The following is a 21,844-nucleotide window of genomic DNA, read 5'->3' on the forward strand; positions in this document are numbered from 1 at the left end:
TTCTTCTCCTTCCACCTCCTTCTCCTTCTGCTTCCTCTCCGTCTTCTTCCTTTTCCTAATTCTTTGTCTTTTTCTTCTTTCTCCTCCTTATTCTCCTTCTCCTTTTTTTCATCTTCTCTTACTCCTCCTCCTCCTCCTTCTTCATCCTCCTTCTTCTTCATCTTTTTCTTCTCCATTCCCCTCCTTCTTCCTCCTTTTTTCTTCTTCTTCCTCCTCCTGCTCCTTCTCCTCCTCCTTCTTCCCCTTCTTCACCCTCCTCCTCATTCTTCTTTTTCTTCTCCTTCCTCCTCCTCCTTCTTTTTTCTTCTTCTTCTCTTCCTCTCCTTCTCCTCCTCCTCCTCCTCCTTCTCCTTCTTTCCCTTCTCCTTCCTCTCCTTTTCCTCCTCCTTCTGCTTCTTCTTTGTCTTCTTCCTCCTCCTCATTCTTCATTTTTCTTCTCCTTCCTCCTCCTCCTTCTCCTTTTCCTTTTCTTCTTCTTCTCTTCCTCCTCCTCCTTCTCCTTTTCCTCCTCCTGCTTCTCCTTTTCCTTTTCTTCTTCTTCTCTTCCTCCTCCTCCTTCTCCTTTTCCTCCTCCTGCTTCTTCCCCTTCTCCTTTTTCTTCTCCTTCCTCCTCCTTCTCATTCTTCTTCTCCTTCCTCCTCCTCCTTTTTCTTCTTTCTTCCTCTCCCCTCTACCACCACTTCCTCCTCCTCCTTTTCATCCTCATCACATCTCCTCTTCTTCTCCCTCTCCTTCTCCTCCCCCTCTCCCTCCTCCCCTCCCCCCTTCCTCCCGCTCTTTCCCTTTAGAAATTCCTTTTTTCTACTTCTGTTTAGCCATTGCTCAGAGGGCCCTGCCTCTTTTTTTTTTTAGAGTCTTTTTTAAAGACATCCCCGAGTTGTTAGGAGATGAAAAAAAAAGAGAGAAGAGAATTCTCTTCTGGGGGAAAAAGAAAAACTAATAATATTAGTTTATTACAAGGTTTATTCCAGTCCTTCAGTCTCAAATCCGGTTTTGATTGTTAAGCTCTGCCCTCTAGTGGGGGAGCCCCCAAAATGCAGGCTTTCCCCCAAAGAAAGAAAACTTTCAAAAGTTTTTCTTAAAAAACTTCTCACGGGTGACTATATATATATATATTTGTTGTATTAGTGCTGATAAATAAATAAAGGGAGACTAGTATAGATCTATTTCAAGCTATTTAGCTCTCATCAGCTAGCCATACCCTTGCTGGGATTTGAATGAGAGCTAAATAGCTTGAAATAGATCTATACTAGTCTCCCTTTATTTATTTATCAGCAGTAATACAACAAAAAAATGTAACAAAAAGGCAACAGTAAAAATATTGGGTTATTTATATTTATATATATATATATATATATATATATATATATATATATATATATATATATATATATATATATATATATATATATATATATGGTATATTCACATACATACATACTTACATACATAGATACATACACGTATGTATACAGACACACACATGTATGTGTGAATGTATGTGTATATATTTATACACACACACACACACACGAAAGTTTTTTAAAACTTTTTCAAGTTCACCAGCCAGGTTTTTCCATCTATTAAGTTAATATTTGACAGAGCCTGTGGCTGTCTCGGGGAATGATGTGGCAGAATGTATTGGTTTTAAAGGAGAAGAAGGAAGCGGGGGGGGGGGGGAGGCGTTGGGGGGGGGAGGCGAAAGTAAACAGAAGTCAGGAAGAAACAATAACAGTTTTGTGCTCATAAGAGAGGTTGGGTGGGGGGGGCAGGCAAAGTGAAATGGAACTTCTCCGCTTGCTGCAGGATGGTATGTATTATAAACCCTGAATGAATCTTTACATTGAAATCGGTGCGTGGCACCATTCAGACTCTGCTGAAAATCGCCCTCAAACCAGGTTTGAGCCACCCAACACCACTTCTTCTTTTTTTTTAAAAAAATGATGAATTTTCACAGTCCATTCGGAGAAGAGGACGGGGTGGGTTTTGAGGCTGAAGTAGCTGCCTTCCTGATATTTGACTTCCCCGAGGGTGATGGGATTTGTGGTTGGGCCGTTGGGGATGAGTTTGGGGTGGGCTGCTGCCATCATGGAAGAAGGAAAAGGGCACCACCTGGAACATTTAAAGTTGAGGAAGAGAGTTGAGTAGATCTGGGCTGAGGTTTCTAGCCCCTAAAGCCATCGGGGTTGTGGCGGGGGGGGGGGGGGGAATTGGACAAAATTCATGGGTGAGACATAGAAGCATTTTCTCCGAATATTCTCCTCGGTTAGGTGGGTTTATATGTGAAGATGCAGTTGGGTAAAATATAAAGGGGAGGGAGGGAGGAGAAAATGGAAGGAAGGGGAGATGAAGGGAGGGAAAGAAGGAGAAAAATGGAAGGAGATAGGAGGAAGGAAGGAAGGAAGGAAGGAAGGAAGGAAGGAAGGAAGGAAGGAAGGAGAAAAGGAAAGGGAGGAAGGAGAAAAGGGAAGGAAGGAGAGATGAAGGGAGGGAAGGGAGGAGAAAAATGGAAGGAGATAGGAGGAAGGAAGGAAGGAAGGAAGGAAGGAAGGAAGGAAGGAAGGAAGGAAGGAAGGAAGGAAAAAAGGAAAGGGAGGAAGGAGAAAAGGGAAGGAGATAAATGGAAGGAGATGAAAGGAAGAAAGGAAGGAGAAAAGGGAAGGAGGTAGATAAATGGAATGAGACAAAAGGAAGGAAGGAGAAAAGGGAAGGAGAAAAGGGAAGAAGGGAGGGAATAAATGGAAGGAGGGACATAAGTGGAAGGCGATAAAAGGAAGGAAGGAAGGAAGGAAGGAAGGAAGGAAGGAAGGAAGGAAAAAAGAAAGGGAGGAAGGAAGGAGGGTGAAGAAAGAAGGAGGGAGATAAAGGGAAGGAAGGAAGGAAAAAAGGAAAGGGGGGAAGGAAGGAGCAAAAGGGAAGGAGGGAGATAAATAGAAGGAGATAAAAGGAAGGAAGGAAGGAAAGAAGGAAGGAAGGAAGGAAAGAAGGAAAGAAGGAAAGAAGGAAAGAAGGAAAGAAGGAAAGAAGGAAAGAAGGAGAAATGGGAAGGAGGGAGGGAGATAAATGGAAGGAGACAAGAGGGAGGGAGGGAAGGAGAAAAGGGAAGGAGATAAAAGGAAGGAAGGAAGGAAGGAAGGAAGGAAGGAAGGAAGGAAGGAAGGAAGGAGCAAAAGGCAAGGAGGGAGGGAAGGAAGGAGCTTAACAGGTGTTGATCCTTTTGAAAGAAACCATAAAGTGGGGGATTCTTGGCACTACACTGAGAATTGGTAAGGGAAGGGGAAATGTAGGGGAAAGGTTCTTCCCAGCAACCCTGAGGTGAATAATCCCTTTATATTTCCAATCGGACATTGCTAATTGCCTGGCCGAGGACTGGTGGACCTCCAGAAGTTCATCAGAAGGTTGTTGGAGGAGGGTCATCTCCAGAAAATACTACACCAATCAGGGAAAAACGTTGAGGAAACTCTGTGAAATGTACCGTTGAACCTCCCATCCCTACAATGGTGGAACCTTCTCCAACACGGCCATCATCTCCACGAGAACCTCCTGGGACAATATCAAGCGATCACTCTCCACCATCGCGATCAAACCGAATCGCCCCCTTTTTCGTTACGAATAACAATTGACGCCCAAGTAGCTCCTGTGTTTAATTTCTCTCCCCCACCCTCTTTTTCCCTCCCTCCCTCCCTCCCTCTCTCTTTCTCTCTTGCCCCTTGTCGTCAACGTCTAGATTTATTATAAAGTTATTAGAGAAATTGAGCCAGGAGAAGAGCTGCTGATGTATATGAAAGAAGGAACGTTGCCTGCTGGAAACCTGCCACCTAGTTTGGAAGGTGAGACCCGCTTCTTTTCTTCCCCAAAATTAAAACCCATTGCATTCCAAGATACAAAAATGCAGGTGGTTTATGTTGGACCATTGCATAACCAGAATGGATCATCGGAGCCAGCTCTACTGATAAAGCACATGGTAAGTACTGTCACCATGTGCTTTACTACTCGTTTTTACTGTAACAGGGAACTCTACTTAGAACAAAAGAGCATACGTATGCCACAGACCCAAACTTGTAAATATCGTATTTTTCGGAGTATAAGACGCACCGGAGTATAAGATGCACCAAGGTTTTGAAGAGGCAAATTTTTAAAAAAGTAGGTGGGTAGATAGAGGGATAGAGAGGGAGAGAAAGACAGAGAAATACAGTAGGTAGGTAGGGAGAGAGAGAGAGAGAGAGTAGGTAGGTAGGTAGGTAGGTAGGTAGGTAGGTAGGTAGGTAGGTAGGTAGGTAGGTAGGTAGGTAGGTAGGTATAGGGATAGAGAGAGAGAAAAAAGTACACTAGGTAGGAAGAGAGAGTGTTTGTGTAGATAGGTAGGTAAGTAGAGGGATAGAGAGAAACAGAAAGAGAGAGAGAAATACAGTAGATAGGTCGGGAGAGAGAGAGTAGGTAGGTAGGTAGGTAGGTAGGTAGGTATAGGGAGGGAGAGAGAGAGAGAGAGAGAAATAGAGAGAGAGAAATACACTAGGTAGGCAGGGAGAGAGAGAGAGTGTGTAGATAGGTAGGTAAGTAGAGGGATAGAGAGAAACAGAAAGAGAGAAATACAGTAGATAGGTAGGGAGAGAGAGAGTAGGTAGGTAGGTATAGGGAGAGAGAGAGAGAAATAGAGAGAGAGAGAAATACACTAGGTAGGGAGGGAGAGAGAGAGTGTGTGTAGATAGATAGGTAAGTAGAGGGATAGAGAGAGAGAAACAGAAAGAGAGAGAGAGAAATACAGTAGATAGGGAGGGAGGGAGAGAGAGAGAGTAGGTAGGTACGTAGGTAGATAGAGGGGGGAGAAGGATAAAAATACAGTAGATAGGTAGGGAGAGAGAGTAGGTAGGTAGGTAGGTAGATGTTTCCAGGTGTATTTATCCATATACTGGAGAAGGAAATAGATGACAATCTGCAGCACCTAAGACTTTGTTTCTGCTGACACGGCACTTGATCAATGTAATTCTCATCAATCAGTTAAAGAGCTTCCCACCCCCAAAAAAAGTTTTTGCACTCTGCAAACCTCCCAAAAACGGCCCATTTTTCACAAAAACGGGCCCGTTTTTTGTCAAAAAAATTACATGCATAGCCTTATGGAGGCTTATAGAGTGCTGCTGGGGGCTGGGGGAGGCAAAAAATGGTCCGTTTTCTTGCTTATTTCTGCCCTCCTCAGCCCCCAGGAGTTTTCTGAAAGCCTCCATAAGGGTATGCATGGCCATTTTGGTGAAGGGGGCGGGGCTTCGGGAGATAAGCAATGCTGTATTCGGTGTATAAGATGCACCCAGATTTTCAGCTTCTTTTTTGAGGAAAAAGGGTGCGTCTTACACTCCGAAAAATACGGTACTGCCATCTACCACCAGAATGGATCATCGGAGCCAGCTCTACTGATAAAGCACATGGTGAGTACTGTCACCATGTGCTTTACTACTCAACTGTTTTTACTGTAACAGGGAACTCTACTTCAAACAAAAGAGTATAGAGCAGGGAGGGCAAAACTTTTTCACCTCGGGTGCCCACACCCATAATTTAATACTCCCCTGCACCATGCCACCTGTGCATGCACACATGACCTTCCCCCACCCCCCACTTCCCCACACATGTGCGAACAGCTTTCTTGGATCCTGGGGAGGGTGAAAATGGCTTCCCACGCCTCCCTGGAGGCCCTCCAGAAGCTGGAAACGGCTCGTTTCCCGACTTCCGGTGGGCCCGCTAGGTCCGTTTTCTGCTCCAGAAGCTTTCTTGGAGGCTGGGGAGGGCGAAAATGGCCTCCCCCCACCCCGAAGGCCCTCCGGAGGCTGAAAACGCCCTTCCAGAGCCTCTGTATTTACCTGGCATTGCATGGAGATTCCTGGGAAAGGAAGGGCAGCGTGGATGGGCGCTTTAGCTGAGCCACTGGCATGCCCGCTAATATGGTGCCCTAGATTTGCCTTCACAGTACTAGGCCTTATTTTAGGGGAAACGGGGTAGGTTCCTACGAGAAAAAAAAATGGAACGGCGTGGGAGGAAGGAAACGGAAAAGCTGCATGCGTTTCTGACCTTCTTAGGTGTTTATTGTTATTATTTCAATCCCCCACAAACACACCAAGAAAAAAAAAGACATTTGGAGAGAAAACCCGACATTCTTATCCCACAATGGGTTTTTTTTTTTCCGCTCCCTCGTTGCGTCCTCCGGGTTGCGTATCACACAGAGGCCGTGCGGCTTAATTGCTTCCCGAACACAACACCCTGTCATCAGAAAAGCATTTTGACGGTTCAATTCTTAGCCTTTTCCTCATTTTTTTTTCTATCCTTCCTTTATTTTTATTTTTATTTTTTTAATATCCCACTCGCCGCTTTTTTTTCTCCCTTTTGCTGGAGCAGGGGAGTAGCAAAACACATTTTTTTAAATGCTAAAAGGGACTCTACAAAGATAATTATCTTTTCTTTTCCTGTTTGTTTCCTCCACACACACACACACACACAGCAAGACCCCCTTATCACCTCCCTTATCACTGCAGGAATTTAAAGCCCTACATGGCCTAGGACCCGGGTCTTCTGCGAGACCGTCTTCCGCCACATACCTCCCTTAGACCAATAAGATCGCACAGGATGGGCCTTCTCCGGGTGCCTTCAGCGGGACAATGCCGGCTGGCGACGCCTAGGAGTAGGGCCTTCTCTGTTGCCGCTCCGGCCCTATGGAATGAGCTGCCCCCAGAGATCCGGGCCCTGCCCACTCTCATGGCCTTTTGCAAAGCCATTAAAACCTGGCTTTTCTGGCAGGCCTGGGGCTGTTGACCCCACAACTGAGGTCCAGCCCGCTCCCGATCGGGTGTCTGTTGTGTTCCTTTTTAAGTTTGTTGTGTCCCATTGTTTTTTTTAAATTCTTTTATTTTTATTTTATTTTTTCATTTCTGTAAGCCGCCCGGAGTCCTTCGGGATTGGAGCGGCATAGAAATTCAATAAATGAAATGAAATGAGAGCAGGACGCTTCAATTCTTTTTCAAGAACATGTTTTGCTGGCCGAGGGCTTATAATCCCCTTCCCTTCTGATCCCGAGCAGGAAATCTGTTTTCCCGGGTTTTATTACAACAGGTGGTCCTCAACTTACGGCCAAAACGAAGGCCCCCCAAATTTATGTGGCTAAACGAGAGCTTCGTTACGCGCGTCTTCCCTTCCTCGCGACATGCGTTAAGGGGAGCGCCGCCATCGTTAAACTAGCCCCACGGTTGTTAAGCGGATCTTTCCTTGTCGGAAGGTCGCGAAAGTGGCCCCGTTGTTAAGCAAATCTTCGACAGCTGTTAAATTAGTCACACGGTTGTTTACGCGAATTGGGCTTCCCCATTGGCGCAAAAGTGGATTGCAAAAGTGGGTTATGACGGGACACTGCAACCGTCATAAGTATGAACCAGCTGTCAAAACGTCCGAATTTTGATCGGAGATGCTACGAAGGTCGTAAATCTGGAAAAACGACCCCTACGTCGTTTCCCCTCCCCCGGCGCGGTTGTAACTTTGAACAGTTACTAAAGGGGTAGAGGAATACACCCCCATGCCATAAAAGAAACGAGTATTAAATATCATTTAATTTGAAGCCTTTAAATCAAGGGCTCCTGGCTTTTAAAAGTTTGAAAAACTTTTGCAAATTTCTGCCTTGGAAAGTCGGATTTGCTTGTTTCAATTTGGGGGGAGGGGCAGCACAGACACACACACACACACACACCTATGCTAACACACACACACACAAATATCATGTACAATTTAAGGGTTTAACTCAATCCCGGTGCTCCCCCCCCACCCCTGTTCGAAAAAGCGTGAAATTTTCATTGCCAAACAAACTTTTAATGGCCAGAAACTGGAGAAAGAGGGGGGGGGACACAAGAAAAGGAGAGAGAGAAAACCCCACAATAAACCGCACGGCGAACAGAAGGAAAAGAAGAAGAAAAGAATGGAAAACTAACTTTGTTGTCCCGGAAAATTTACAGCGGGAGGGAAACGAGATTGTTTAACTTGGCCCTGGTGTCAGGATGCTTGCCTTGTGAACTTAATAATAGCTGCCCTTTGTTTTAATTCGTTTGACCTTGGCTGCGATAATTTATTGTGTGCCCAGACAAAACTCAACGTAGTTTTCTTTCTTAAAATAAAGTAAAATAAAATAAAATAAAATAATAAAATAAAATAAAATAAAATAAAATAAAATAAAATAAAATGAAATGAAATGAAATGAAATGAAATGAAATAATGAAATGAAATGAAATGAAATGAAATGAAATGAAATGAAATGAAATGATGAAATGAAATAAAATAAAATAATAAAATGAAATGAAATGATGAAATGAAATGAAATAATGACATGAAATGAAATAATGAAATGAAATAAAATAAAATAAAATAATAAAATAAAATAAATAAAATAAAATAAAATAAAATGATGAAATGAAATGAAATGAAATAAAATAATAAAATAAAATAATAAAATAATAAAATAAAATAAAATAAAATGATGAAATGAAATGAAATAAAATAAAATAATAAAATAAAATAAAATAATAATAAAATAAAATAAAATAATAATAAAATAAAATAATAATAAAATAATAAAATAATAATAAAATAATAAAATAATAAAATAATAATAAAATAATAAAATAATAAAATAATAAAATAATAAAATAATAAAATAATAAAATAATAAAATAATAAAATAATAAAATAATAAAATAATAAAATAATAATAAAATAATAAAATAATAAAATAATAAAATAATAAAATAATAAAATAAAATAATAACATAAAATAACATAAAATAACATAAAATAAAATAATAACATAAAATAAAATAAAATAAAATCGTGATTTTAACACTCTGGTCAGGTTTGAAGGAAACTTGCCAAAACTTGCTAAACTCAAATTTACGCCCCTCCTTTCCCATCCAAAATCTGCAGAAAGAGAAATCGACTTGCGATCCCCATTGATCTGATTTGAGGGGAAAAAAAGCCCTTCTCCAGCTTGTCTGTGAAAGGGGCAGAGGTCGTTTTAATTATCATTTTTCATTTTTAAGTTTCATTTTTTTTTATGAAAGGAGAAAAAGATCCTTAGCCCAAGGACTTTTCCATTGAAAACCCTCGTCAGAGAAATTTAAAAAAACGCCTCCAGTTTAATTGTACATTAAAATTTCATTTGGTTGGAGAAGCCACAGCAGGGGGGGAAAAAATAGTGAATAAAAAATTAATGATTGCTCTTTCATATGATACATACATATTTTTCCGGCGTCTGCGTGTGGATCGAAAGAGTTCAAATTATAATACCTATGTATAAGCAGGTAATCCTCGACTTCAGCTTAAAATTTCCGTGGCTAGCGGCCTTCCTCCCTCACCGTTGTTAAGCGAATCCCTGCAATTATCAAGGTTGGGAAGGGAATCCAGCTTCCCCCATCGACTTCGTCAGTCGGACAGTCACAAAAGGGGATCATGTTTATCTCGGGACACTTGAGACCGTCATAAATATGAATCTGTGGCGTCCGAATTTGGATCTGTGACCACGGGGATGCTGCGGTGGTCATATGTCTGAAAAACGGTCCCAACTCGCTTTTTTTCCCCAGTTTTCAATTCAAGCGGTCACTAAATGGATCGACGGCCTGTCGCTTTAAGCCACGCGGACTTCAATTCCCAGAATTCCCCAGCCGGCTGGGGAATTCTGGGTATTGAAGTCCGCGTGGCTTCAAAGACGCCAGGACTGAGGAAATTTGCAAGGTCTCTGCTATTTTTATTATATATATATATAATTTTTTTATTAAATCGAGGTGCTGGGTGACCTCCGACCCTCCCGCGTGGCGGTCGGTAACCGCTGGGGCCTCTGCTTTCTCCGCAGACGTTCCCACGTTCCGTTGCGAGGACTGTGACGAGCTCTTCCAGTCCAAAATGGAGATGAGGCGGCACAAGAAGTACTCCTGTCACGCCGTCGGCTCTCTGTACGAGTCCCTGAGCGAGGAGATCAAGCAGGAAGGGATGGAGGACGACCAAGGCCACGAGTGCAAGGACTGTGAAAGGATGTTTCCAAACAAGTACAGGTGAGCCCCAAAGTTCCGGTGTTTGGGGACGGTGGGGGGATAGATCGCAACTCCCAGAATTCCCCATCCAGCTTTAAGATCTGGGGACTTCAACTCCCAGAATTCCCCCGCCAGCTTTAAGATTTGTGGACTTCAACTCCCAGAATTCCCCAGACAGCTTTAAGATCTGGGGACTCCCAGAATTCCCCATCCAGCTTTAATATCTGGTGATTCCCAGAATTCCCCAGACAGCTTTAAGATCTGGGGACTCCCAGAATTCCCCAGACAGCTTTAAGATCTGAGGACTTCAACTCCCAGAATTCCCCATCCAGCTTTAAGATCTGGGGACTTCAACTCCCAGAATTCCCCATCCAGCTTCAAGAACTGCAGACTTCAACTCCCAGAATTCCCCATCCAGCTTTAAGATCTGGGGACTTCAACTCCCAGAATTCCCCATCCAGCTTTAAGATCTGGGGACTTCAACTCCCAGAATTCCCCATCCAGCTTTAAGATCTGGGGATTCTAACTCCCAGAATTCCCCATCCAGCTTTAAGATCTGGGGACTCCAACTCCCAGAATTCCCCAGCCAGCATTAAGATCTGGGGACTTCAACTCCCAGAATTCCCCAGCCAGCTTTAAGATCTGGGAACTCCCAGAATTCCCCATCCAGCTTCAAGAACTGCGGACTTCAACTCCCAGAATTCCCCAACCGGTAGGGGTGGAAAATATTGGCCTAAAGTCTTTCGTTCAGGTGATGGTGACACCCCCAAAGACGAGTCTTTTGCAACCTTGAAGACTTTCAGGAGGGTCTCTCCTGCTTGAGCAAGGGGGTTGGACTAGAAGACCTTCCAAGGCCCCTTCCAAACTCTGTTGTTTTCCGTCCTTCTTCTCCCACAGCTTGGAGCAGCACATGATCATCCACACAGAAGAAAGGGAATACAAGTGTGACCAGTGTCCCAAGGCCTTCAACTGGAAATCCAACTTGATTCGTCACCAGATGTCGCACGACAGTGGCAAGAGATTCGAGTGCGAAAACTGCGTGAAGGTATGGCCCTCGGGGTGGGCGGGCCCTTGTGGAGACTGCGGGTAGGTTGGGCCAAAGGCCAATGGTGTGTCCCTCCCTCTCTCTGTCTCTGTCTCTGTCTCTCTCTCTCTGTCTGTCTTTCCTTTCTCTCTCTCTCCTCTCTCTCTGTCTCTCTCTGTCACTCTCTCTCCTCTCTCTTCTCTGTCTCTCTCTCTTTCTCTCCCTCCCTCTTTCTCTCTCTCTGTCTCTCTCTCCTCTCTCTCTTTCTCTCTGTCTCTCCTCTCTCTATCTCTCTCTCTTTCCTGTCTCTCTTTCTCTCTCTATCCTCTCTGTCTCTCTCTTTCTCTCTGTCTCTCCTCTCTCCCTCCTATCTCTCTGTCTCTCCTGTGTGTTTCTCTCCTCTCTTTCTTTCTCTCTCTCTTTCTCTCTGTCTCTCCTCTCTTTCTTTCTCTCTGTCTCTCCTCTCTCTCTCCCTCCCTTTCTCTCTCTGTTTCTCCTCTCTCTGTCTCTCTCTCTCTGTCTCTCCTCTTCTCTCTGTCTCTCTCTCCTGTCTCTCTCTTTCCCTCTCTCTCTTTCTCTCTGTCTCTCCTCTCTGTCCCTCCTCTCTCTCTTTCTCTGTTTCTCCTCTCTCTGTGTGTCTCTCTCCTCTCTTTCGCTCTGTCTCTCCTTTCTCTCTCCTCTCTCTCTCTTTCTCTCCTCTCTCTCTTTCTTTCTCTCTTTCCCTTCTCTCTCTCTGTCTCTCTCCTCTCTCTCTCCCCCGCTCTCTCTCCCCTCCTCTCTCTCAGTTTAGGGTCATACACTGTTACATATTAAAGTTTATATTAAAGCATGTAGATGCAAGTAGATCAATAGGTACCACTTTGGTGGGAAGAAGACAGTGTTCCTTCCCCACCAAATTAGGAGAAACTTCCTAACAGTGAGGACAATTAACAAGAGGAACAGAAGTTGCCATCAGAAGTTGCAGGGGGTGCTGGAGGTTTTTAAGAAGAGAACGTACAGTCACTGGTCTGAAATACTACAGGGTCTCCTGCTTGAGTATGAGGTTGGACTAGAAGACCTCCAAGGCCCCTTCCAGTTCTATTCTGCTTGGTTGATTCCCTGCCCCTTCGGCGTATAGCCACCCGCACAACCGCGGAAATTGTCTTTGGACAATGCCGGCTCCCACCGGCTAAGAAACGGAGACGAGCGTCGCGCCAAGATAACCAGAAACAACCAAACTATGGTGCAGCTTTCCCGCCTATCTCCCAAGGTTATGCTTGTCAAATCAAATCAACACAAACACACAACAAATTCAATACGAGAAAAACTGTGCTTTGTCTTCACTTCGGAAGCTCAGGAAGTGTTTCGCTTGCCCCCTCCTCAGGTTTTCACAGACCCCAGCAACCTCCAAAGGCACATTCGCTCCCAGCACGTCGGCGCGAGGGCGCACGCATGTCCAGACTGCGGGAAAACCTTCGCCACTTCTTCTGGCCTCAAACAGCACAAACACATCCACAGCACTGTGAAGCCTTTCATATGTAAGTTGCCTCAGCCACTGCCTTGTGCTCCCCCCCACAAAAAAATACCCCTTGAGGTTTGTTTATTTGTTTGTTTGTTCATCAATCAAATGTATCGGGTGTCCAACTTTACCGCGGGGTAGGTTGAATGGAAGGGCGGGAAGACAGGGGGAGGGGTGCAGGTTAATCTCGACTTATAACAGTTCATTTAAGGACCTGTTCAAACTTACAACAGCACAGGAAAAAATGTGACGTATAACCCGTTTTTCACAGTTACGACCTTTCCCGCATCCCCGCGAACACACGATCAAAATTCAAATGCTTGGCAACTGGCATGTACTTCGGACAGTTGCGGTGTCCCGGGGTCACGTGATTTCCTTGTCAGGGTTCCAAGTAAAATATCTGTAACAAAAAAAACCAAAAAACAACTCTGAGGCCGGTAAATTCCTCGAAAGAATAAATTCATTAGATATGTCGGATTAGCACAGGCTGGTGAAAAGCCGACTCTGATTATTCCCGCAGTTTTCACCAAATTAAAAGTAAATGTTTTTTCTCACTTTCTCAAAACAAACAGTCACATATTCCAATCAGGATACTGCCCCATTGCTAAGTTACCCCAGTCACCTCCCTCCAAGCATCTGCAGGGATGACCTTGATTCCCAAGAGAAGGTATTTTGTTTTGACCTCAATCCCAACTATTCCCCCCCCCTCCCTGGACCTCTTCTCTGATGTCTCGGCGCTGAAGTCTCAAAATGGCCTCAGTCCAGCCAGTTTCAGGGCTGACATCCCTTTTGAGACCTTTCGACAAGCCAGGTTGATGGGGAAGCCACTTCATGACCGTGTTACTCAACAACTGCAGTGTTTCGCTTAACAACCGTGGCAGGAAAGGTCGTAACAGGTGGCAAAACTCACAGAACAAATGTCGCACTTAGCAATACAAAATTTTGGGGCTCGCTTGTGGTCGTAAGTCGAGGACTTCCTGCACACCTTTCACATAAATCCCCTGTAATTTTGTTTGGTGTTGTCCCGTCGTCCGTCTCTCCGGGCCCATTTGGTTCCCGTCGGTTTAAAAATGGTTCCCACCTCCTTTCTTTTTCTTTTTATCCCCTCGGTTAAAAGACCGAGAACGCCCGCTTTCTCTCGCACCCCGACCCCGTTCTTTCATATTAATTTCATACTGGGTTTTGGTCTTTTGGTTTCTGTTGATGCTTTAGGCGAGGTCTGCCACAAATCCTACACGCAGTTCTCCAACCTCTGCAGACACAAGCGCATGCACGCCGACTGCCGGACCCAGATCAAGTGCAAGGACTGCGGTCAGATGTTCAGCACCACCTCCTCGCTCAACAAACACCGGCGGTTCTGCGAAGGCAAGAACCACTATAACCCCGGAGGCCTTTTCGCACCAGGTTTGCCTCTGACGCCCAGTTCTTTGATGGACAAGTCTAAGACGTCGCCAAGCCTCAATCATAGCGGACTCGGCTTCGGCGACTACTTCCCCGCCCGGCCGCACCCGGGAGCAATTCCGTTCTCGCCCGCTCCCCCTTCATTCCCAGCTCTCGCCCCTGGGTTCCCGGGGATCTTCCCTCCCTCACTGTACCCCAGGCCTCCTCTCTTGCCCCCCACGCCCCTGCTCAAGAGCCCCATCAACCACACCCAAGAGGCCAAGCTCCCCAGCCCTCTGGGCCATTCTCCGCTCCCGCTGATGTCCGCCGTCGGCAACAGCGGCCACCCGCTCCACGTGGAGGAGAGATTCAACAGCGCCCCTTTGGGGAACTCCTACTTGGAGAAGCTCAAAGCTAGGACTAGCGACCTGTCGGACGCCAGCGACTTCGAGGACATCAACACCACGACGGGCACCGACCTGGAGACCACCACCGGCACCGGGTCGGACTTAGAGAGCGATGCGGAGAGCGAGCGAGAGAAAACGAAGGAGAAAAGTAAACCCGGGGAGAGCAAGGCGGATTTCGGCAGCGGTTCGGCCCCCACCGGTTCTGCCAACAGCACGAGCGACCTCCCCATCTTCTACTCCCAGCACTCCTTCTTCCCTCCCCCCGAGGATCAGCTGCTGCCGATGATGGGGGCCACGAACGATTCCATCAAGGCCATCGCTTCCATTGCCGAAAAGTACTTCGGGCCCGGGTTTATGGGTATGCAGGAGAAAAAAATGGGGGCCCTTCCCTATCATTCCATGTTCCCGTTCCAGTTCCTTCCCAACTTCTCCCACTCGGTTTACCCGTTCACGGAGCGGACCCTCAACCACAGTTTGCTGGTCAAAGCCGAACCAAAGTCGCCCCGGGACCTGCACAAAATCGGCGGGGCCTGCTCGGAGTCGCCCTTCGACCTCACCACCAAGCCGAAAGAAAGCAAAGCGGCCCACGTCCTCCCTGCTCGTCACGGCGGTGAGGAGCAGCCCCTGGATCTCACGATCAGCAGCCGCATCCGGGCCAGTCATCACGGGAGTCGGGACGCCCGGAAGAACCACGTCTACGGCGAGAGGAAGCTGGCGGCCAGCGACGGCGTCCCCAAGATGAACCAAGCTCAGATGCTCCCTCAGCCTTCCCTGCATTACGCCAAGCCCTCCCCTTTCTTCATGGACCCTATCTACAGGTATTAACATTCTCAGCCTTGATGGTGTTGTTGTGAGGGGCCTGCGGGAAAAACCTTGAGGGACGGAGGAAAGAGAAGCTGACTAAGAACAGCCAGAATAAGAGAGGGCCTGGCCCTCAGATGCATAACGGGTAGGGAGGGGAAAATCAGGGAAGAACCTTTCTCACTGATCAGGCTACAAAAGGGGAGGGGGATGGCATTGTATGTGTGAATGGCCTTGAGAGGTGGAGGGAAGAGATGCTACCAGGGGTGAAATCCTCCCAGTTCGGAGCAGTTCGGACGACCGGTAGGGACGATTGTCTTTGGTTCTGCGAACCGGTAGTACTTCCGAGGATCGCGTTGCTCGTCAAAAACCTTTTTTTCCGCTTTTTAAAGCATTTTTTCCCTGCTGATTCAGGCAAATAGGCAAGGAAAAAGCTGCTTTAAAAAGTGGGGTGGGGGGGGTGCTGCAAGAAAGAGAGGGGGAGGGAGAGGGAGGGAGGACCACAAACCTGGCACTAGACGCAGCTTCAGAGGATACTTTGAAAGTGCACAGCAATCCAGGGCTGGAAGGGAACTCAGAGGTCATCTAGTCCAACCCCCTGCTCCAGCAGGACATTGTTAAAGTGAGTTTCTGTCTTTCGATACCCCCCTCCCAGTCACATGACTACATAGCCACTCCCACCCAGTCACATGACTGCCACCACCACCACCAAGCCACACCCACAGAACCGGTAGGAAAAAAATTTAGATTTCACCATTGGATGCTACCTAGGGACCTGCTCCGATAAGAGACCACATGGCCTTCAGCTGTATGATGGACGGACGAAGAGGGGAGGAGAACACAACGGATTTGAGAATCCGACCCTGGGAATTTGCGATTAAAAATATTGGGAGATGCTCTCCTGTCTCCCCTGGTCCTTCTCTTCCCTAGACTAGCCAGGCCCAGTTCCTGCAACCGTCCGTCGTATGTTTGAGCCTCCAGGCCCCTCATCCTCTTGGTTGCTCTTCTCTGCCCTCTTTCCAGAGTCTCCACCTCTTTCTTATAGTGTGGTGACCAAAACTGGATGCGGTACTCTAGGTGTAGCCTTACTAAGGGCTTTATAGAGTGGTAGTAGTACCTCTCTTGATCTTGATTGCATCCCTCTGTTCATGTAACTGATGGCTTTGTGTTTCCTCAAAGGAAATGTAATAACTAGACTGCCTTCTCCTCTTCCTTTTCCAAAAAGTGTACAAAAGGATTTCCTTCTGTGAGGTACGTAACCCTCTCTCTTGTGGTCCAGCAGGGTGGAGAAGCGGAAAGTGGCTGACTCAGTCGGAGCAATAAAGGAGAAATACCTGAGGCCTTCCCCATTGCTTTTCCATCCTCAGGTAAGACCAAGAAAATTTGGGCTCCCAGCGTTCCCCGAACAGCCTTCGTCGTGCGCAAACTACCGTATTTTTTTTCGGAGTATAAGACGCACCTTTCCCTCCCCCCCAAAAAAAGAGGGGGGAAATCTGGGTGCGTCTTATACACTGAATACATAATTTTTGGCCTCCCGAAACCCTGTCCCCTTCGCAAAAATGGGTGCACAGAGGTTTTGGGAGGCCTTCTGGGGTCTGGGGAGGGGGGAAACAAGTGAAAAACATGCCGTTTTTTTGCTCGTTTTGGCTCAGTCCCCAGGAGCACTCTATAAGCCTCCCGAAGCCTATACACTCCCTTTTTGGGGGGCAAAAAAATGGGCATTTTTGTTTGTTTTTATCCAGCCTCCAGGAGCACTCTATAAGCCTCCCAAAGCCTACGCACTCCCTTTTTTGGGGGGAAAAAACAGGCCGTTCTTTGCTCGTTTTTGCCCAGTCTCCAGGAGCACTCTAAGCCTCCCAAAACCTATGCACTCCCTTTTTTGAGGGGGAAAAACGGGCCATTTTTTGCTCGTTTTTGCCCAGTCCCAAGGAGCACTCTAAGCCTCCCAAAACCTATGCACTCCCTTTTTTGGGGGAAAAAACAGGCCGTTCTTTGCTCGTTTTTGCCCAGTCCCAAGGAGCACTCTAAGCCTCCCAAAACCTATGCACTCCCTTTTTTGAGGGGGAAAAACGGGCCATTTTTTGCTCGTTTTTGCCCAGTCTCCAGGAGCAAGCCTCCCAAAGCCTATGCATGCCCTGTTTTTGCCTGTTTTCGGCCCCCCCGCCCCCCCGAGCCCCCAGGAGCATTTTTCAGGCCTCTCAAACTCTCTGCATGCCCCGTTTTTCACAAAAAAATGAGGCATGCAGAGGGTTTGGGAGGCCTGCAGAGTGCAAAATCTTTTTTTTTTTTTAATGTACCTCTGCAAAAGCTTGGCGCATCTTATACTCCGGTGCGTCTTATCCTCCGAAAAAATAGGTTAGTTCCTGAACCAGCCAGCGTTTTGAACCACGAAATGGATAAAATGCCTTTAGGAACCCCCAGGATGTAAGTTTCTTCCTCAAAAGTTCATCAAATTAAACCCATTGCATGAAGATGGCCACCAAAGCTTGATCAAAAGTGGTTGTGTGTGAACAGAAGCTCCCTCTTGTGATGTAATGGCCCTTGGGAGAAGGGGGGGGGGAACCATCAGATAAGGGAGTGGGACGCCCACTGCTGCATAACGGGCCGAGAAAGAAACCCACCTAACGCACCAAGCCGTATAAAGAGACACACATTCGTTCTTGCTGTCAGGCCTGTAGCCATCTTTTCTTTTGGATCTTTGACCTGCCACACTTACTGTTATTCTACTATGCCTTTTTCTATGGTGGGAAAATATGGAGTTAGATGAGAGGTAGCCATAACAACATTCTTTCTAGAAAGCCAAGGTCATCCTTTGTCTCTGCACTTCTGCACCCAACCAGAACTGGATGGGTGGAAGCTGCCAGCGTGGCAGTGGAAGATTGGACCATGGGATGGGCTTGTGGGTGGTGGGGGCAAGATCTTGAACTTTTAACTGGGTGGGGAAAACCGGGAAGCTTTCAGATTTCGGCTTTTCCCAGATGTGCCAACGTGGCTCTCTTAACCAATTGGAACTTTGAGCAACAATTTGCCTCGGACTCTGATTTACTTTTGGATGCTATTTAGCAATAGCAATAGTGGTTAGACTTATATACCGCTTCATGGGGCTTTCAGCCCTCTCTAAGCGGTTTACAGAGTCAGCATATCGTCCCCACAGTCTGGGTCCTCATTTCACCCACCTCGGAAGGATGGAAGGCTGAGTCAACCCTGAGCCGGTGAGATTAGAACCACCGAACTGCAGAACTGCAGTCAGCTGAAGTAGCCTGCAGTGCTGCATTTAACCTCTGCGCCACCTCGGCTGTTATTTGGAACCCTGACTCTTGCAAGGTTTTATTAACGTGGCCTGACAGTAAAATAGAACCTGTCTGCTTCTTGTCTGGTCTACCTGAGAAGATTGCTCACAGTTGAATAGAGTCATCCTGTCAACCAGGTCATCATCAGAAGAAACCAGTTTTCAGCACCTCGGAGACCTCCGCGTGCCACACGTTGCTCCCCAGAGTTCCACAGCCTTTGACGTACCGTGAAATGTTCTACCACCCAGAAATCACACATTTTGGCCTTCAAACATCTCAGGTCTTTGGCCAACCGGCTCGAACACAAGCCGGGAACGAGTTGGCTGGCTGTGACAAGCCACGGCTTTGTCAATCACGTCACAACCCCGTCCTTGGGTTCACCCAAGGCTCAAAGAAAATATTGTGGCCCGACAACGGCCAGCACAGTGAGGAGGTTGGGGAGGAAGATGGGCCAGTCCTGGAGTCTGGGGAAGGCTCTGAAGAGGGCTCTGTGTCGGAGGCAGAGAAGGGGCCAGGGCCGTCTGACAGTTATCAGCTGCCTTCGGAGTCAGACATCAGTGGGGCAGAAGAACAGCTGGAGCCTGTTCCCAGTGTACGTATGCGCAGAGCTGCCAGAAAAAAAGGATAGCTAAAGAACAGGGGTCGACTTGGGAGGAAGGCCACAGGGGGATGGTGAATGGCCCCTCCCAGAGGGAATAAAAGAGGAGTGAAAGGGGAGTAGAGCTTGCAGGAGACAATTAGTTCGCTTAATTGGTTTGGAAACCTCTGGCCGAGTTTTGCAGCTATCGGCCTGGCAGCTCTCCAAGCCAGATGAGGTCTGTGACCGTAAATCCTCCCTGGAAAGACTTTGCTGGATGTGAAGGAGCAGAATTCACAGTCAATTAATAAAAGGGGTTTTTGTCGGGATGAGGAGTTTCCTTCAGGCTCTCGGGAAGCCTCGGTATCTGGCTCCGATCAGGCAGTTGAGAGTTGTGGCTTTGGAAAGCGGAGCGAAATTATGGGAGAAGCTCACGATGAAGGAAGAGGAACATCAGATTCAGATGAGCAGGGAAGAAGCGTAGGACTCCGGCTGTCCAGCGTTAAGGAATTACGACCGGACAGACCCCATAACTGCAGGTGGCCATTCCAGATTCTCCCCCCCCTCCCCAGATCTCTTCGGGGGATCTTGCCCTCGTAGGAGACCCATCACGCAAGGATCCCAAAAGCCTGCAGGTTACAACGAGGCCCCCCTCGTTTTCCCGAAAGAAAGCCAGGAAGAAGGGAAATGATATCAGGGCTTGAAGGAAATCTGTTCCCTTTCCAGAAAATGGGACAACGGGCAGAGACTTCCTTCGCCCGGGGGGGACAAACCAGCCAGGATGTCCTGCCAAAGTCACTTTCACTGGTGACACCACCTCCAAAGGGTCCGTTTTAAAGCCCGCAGCCCGGTCCAAATCTCTCGCGTCCATCTCGGCTGAATTTAGAGGGTTTTTTGTTCCCGGAGTGGCTCTCATTGTTTCCCGCGCTGGCTGGCCGCGCTCCCGTACCGGTCCGGAATCTTTTTGGGAATGGCCGTTTCCAAGGCTAAACTTAGGGGCTTCATTGTTTTCCTCGGGATGGAAAAGTTTGCTTAATAACTTCCCCCCATTTTCCTTTTTTCAATGGGGCCCCAGCCGGGAGATCAGGCCGGACAGGAAGATCCTGTGTTTGTGTGGGTCAGAATAGTAGAAGGGGGGGGGAGAATCGTGGCTCCCGAAAGTGCAGCTGATAAGTCTCCACGGCTGTGGAGCAAGATAGCCATGCCAAGCTCAGGCTGGAGAGAGCGGGGAGGGAGATAAAAATGTCCCCCAATCTGTGTTGATGGGGAGAATTGACAGGGAGAAGTGAGGGCCCATAATGGCATCTTCATTGCATAGTAGTCCTCCTCTTCCTCCCCCCCCCAATCATCTTCCTTCTCTCCTCCTCCTCCTCATCTTCTCCTTCTCCTCCTCCTCCACAATCATCTTCCTTCTCTCTTCTTCTTCTTCTTCTTCTTCTTCTTCTTCTTCTTCTTCTTCTTCTTCTTCTTCTTCTTCTTCTTCTTCTTCTTCTTCTTCTTCTTCTTCTTCTTCTTCTCCTCCTCCTCCTCCTCCTCCATCATCTTCCTTCTCTCTTCTCCTCCTCCTCCACCACCATCATCTTCCTTCTCTCTTCTTCTCCTCCTCCTCCTCCTCCATCATCTTCCTTCTTTCTCCTCCTCCTCCTCAACTTCCTCCCCTCTTCTTCTCCTCCCTCCTCCTCCTCCTCCATCTTCTTCCTTCTCTCTTCTTCTCCTCCTCCTGCATCATCTTCCTCTGTTCTTCTCTTCCTCCTCCATTTTCATCCCTCTTTTTCTCCTCCTCCTTCCCTCCCTCCCCTCCTCCTCCATCACCTTCCTTCTCTCCTCCTCCTCTTCTTCCTTCTCTCTTCTTCTCCTCCTTCTCCATCTTCCTTCTCCTGCTCCTTTCTTTTCCTCCTCCTCTCCCTCTTCCTCTTCCTCCTCCCTCTACCACCTCCTCCTCCCTCTTCCTTCATCACATCCTCCTCATCATCATTGGCTTGGTTCATCACACAGTCAACCAGATGTTGAATATTGGAAGACTGCTATCATGTCTCCCCTGGTCCTTCTTTTCATTAAACTAGAGATGCCCAGTTCCTGCAACCGTTCTTCATATGTTTTAGCCTCCAGTCCCCTAAATCCTCTTTGTTGCTCTTCTCTGCCCTCTTTCTAGAGTCTCCACATCTTTTCTACATAGTGGAGACCAAAACTGAATGCAAATATTCCAAGTGTGGCCTTCCCAAGGCCTTATAAAGTGGTATCAACCCTTCCCGTGATCTTGATTCTCTCCCTCTGTTGATGCAGCCTATGGTTTAAGGGTTAATGAACACTCAGGCTAGATGATCTCTAAAACCCCTTCGGTGCCCTTCTATGCAACTGCTTGTGATTCCCTTCAATCCCCCCCCCTACTTTCTAAACCCGAAAATTTCCAAAAAAAAATCAGCCCCAACCTGTAGCCTGGTTGAAACTGGGCCAAAGGATGATTTCATTCTCAGTGTTTCTCCTTCTCTTCTTCTAGATGTCCGCCATAGAAACCATGACGGAGAAACTGGAAAGTTTCGCTGCCATGAAGACAGATGCCGGGGGGGCTTCCTTGCCACCCCTCCCTCACCACCCATTCAACTTCCGGTCGCCCCCTCCCACCTTATCGGATCCCATTTTGCGCAAGGGCAAAGAACGTTACACTTGCAGGTAAAAAAGGGGGGAGGTGTGTGTGTGTGCGCGTGCGTGCGTGCGTGCGTGTGTGTGTGTGTGTGTGTGTGTGTGTGAACCATAAGTGGGACAGACTCAGGGGCACAAGGCTGAAAGGAGAAGACACCCCTAAGTAATTCAGTGCCTTCTTGTT

The 21,844-nt window shown here is 47.2% G+C and overlaps 1 protein-coding gene across 1 annotated transcript in view; it reads left to right on the forward strand.

Annotated features, from left to right (window-relative positions):
- Nucleotides 1–21,844, forward strand: part of PRDM16 (PR/SET domain 16) — a 190,670-nt gene that overhangs the window by 158,945 nt on the left and 9,881 nt on the right. Inside the window, 7 exon segments of the mRNA XM_087702688.1 lie at nucleotides 3,728–3,830; nucleotides 9,866–10,064; nucleotides 10,941–11,088; nucleotides 12,431–12,584; nucleotides 13,778–15,170; nucleotides 16,433–16,520; nucleotides 21,518–21,690. Coding sequence (XP_087558814.1) covers nucleotides 3,728–3,830; nucleotides 9,866–10,064; nucleotides 10,941–11,088; nucleotides 12,431–12,584; nucleotides 13,778–15,170; nucleotides 16,433–16,520; nucleotides 21,518–21,690 — 2,258 coding nt within the window.

Source organism: Thamnophis sirtalis, unplaced genomic scaffold (assembly GCF_051295495.1).
Source record: "Thamnophis sirtalis isolate CommonGarterSnake01/CBP01778 unplaced genomic scaffold, rThaSir2_p1.2 scaffold_15, whole genome shotgun sequence".
Classification (NCBI taxonomy): Eukaryota; Metazoa; Chordata; class Lepidosauria; order Squamata; family Natricidae; genus Thamnophis; species Thamnophis sirtalis.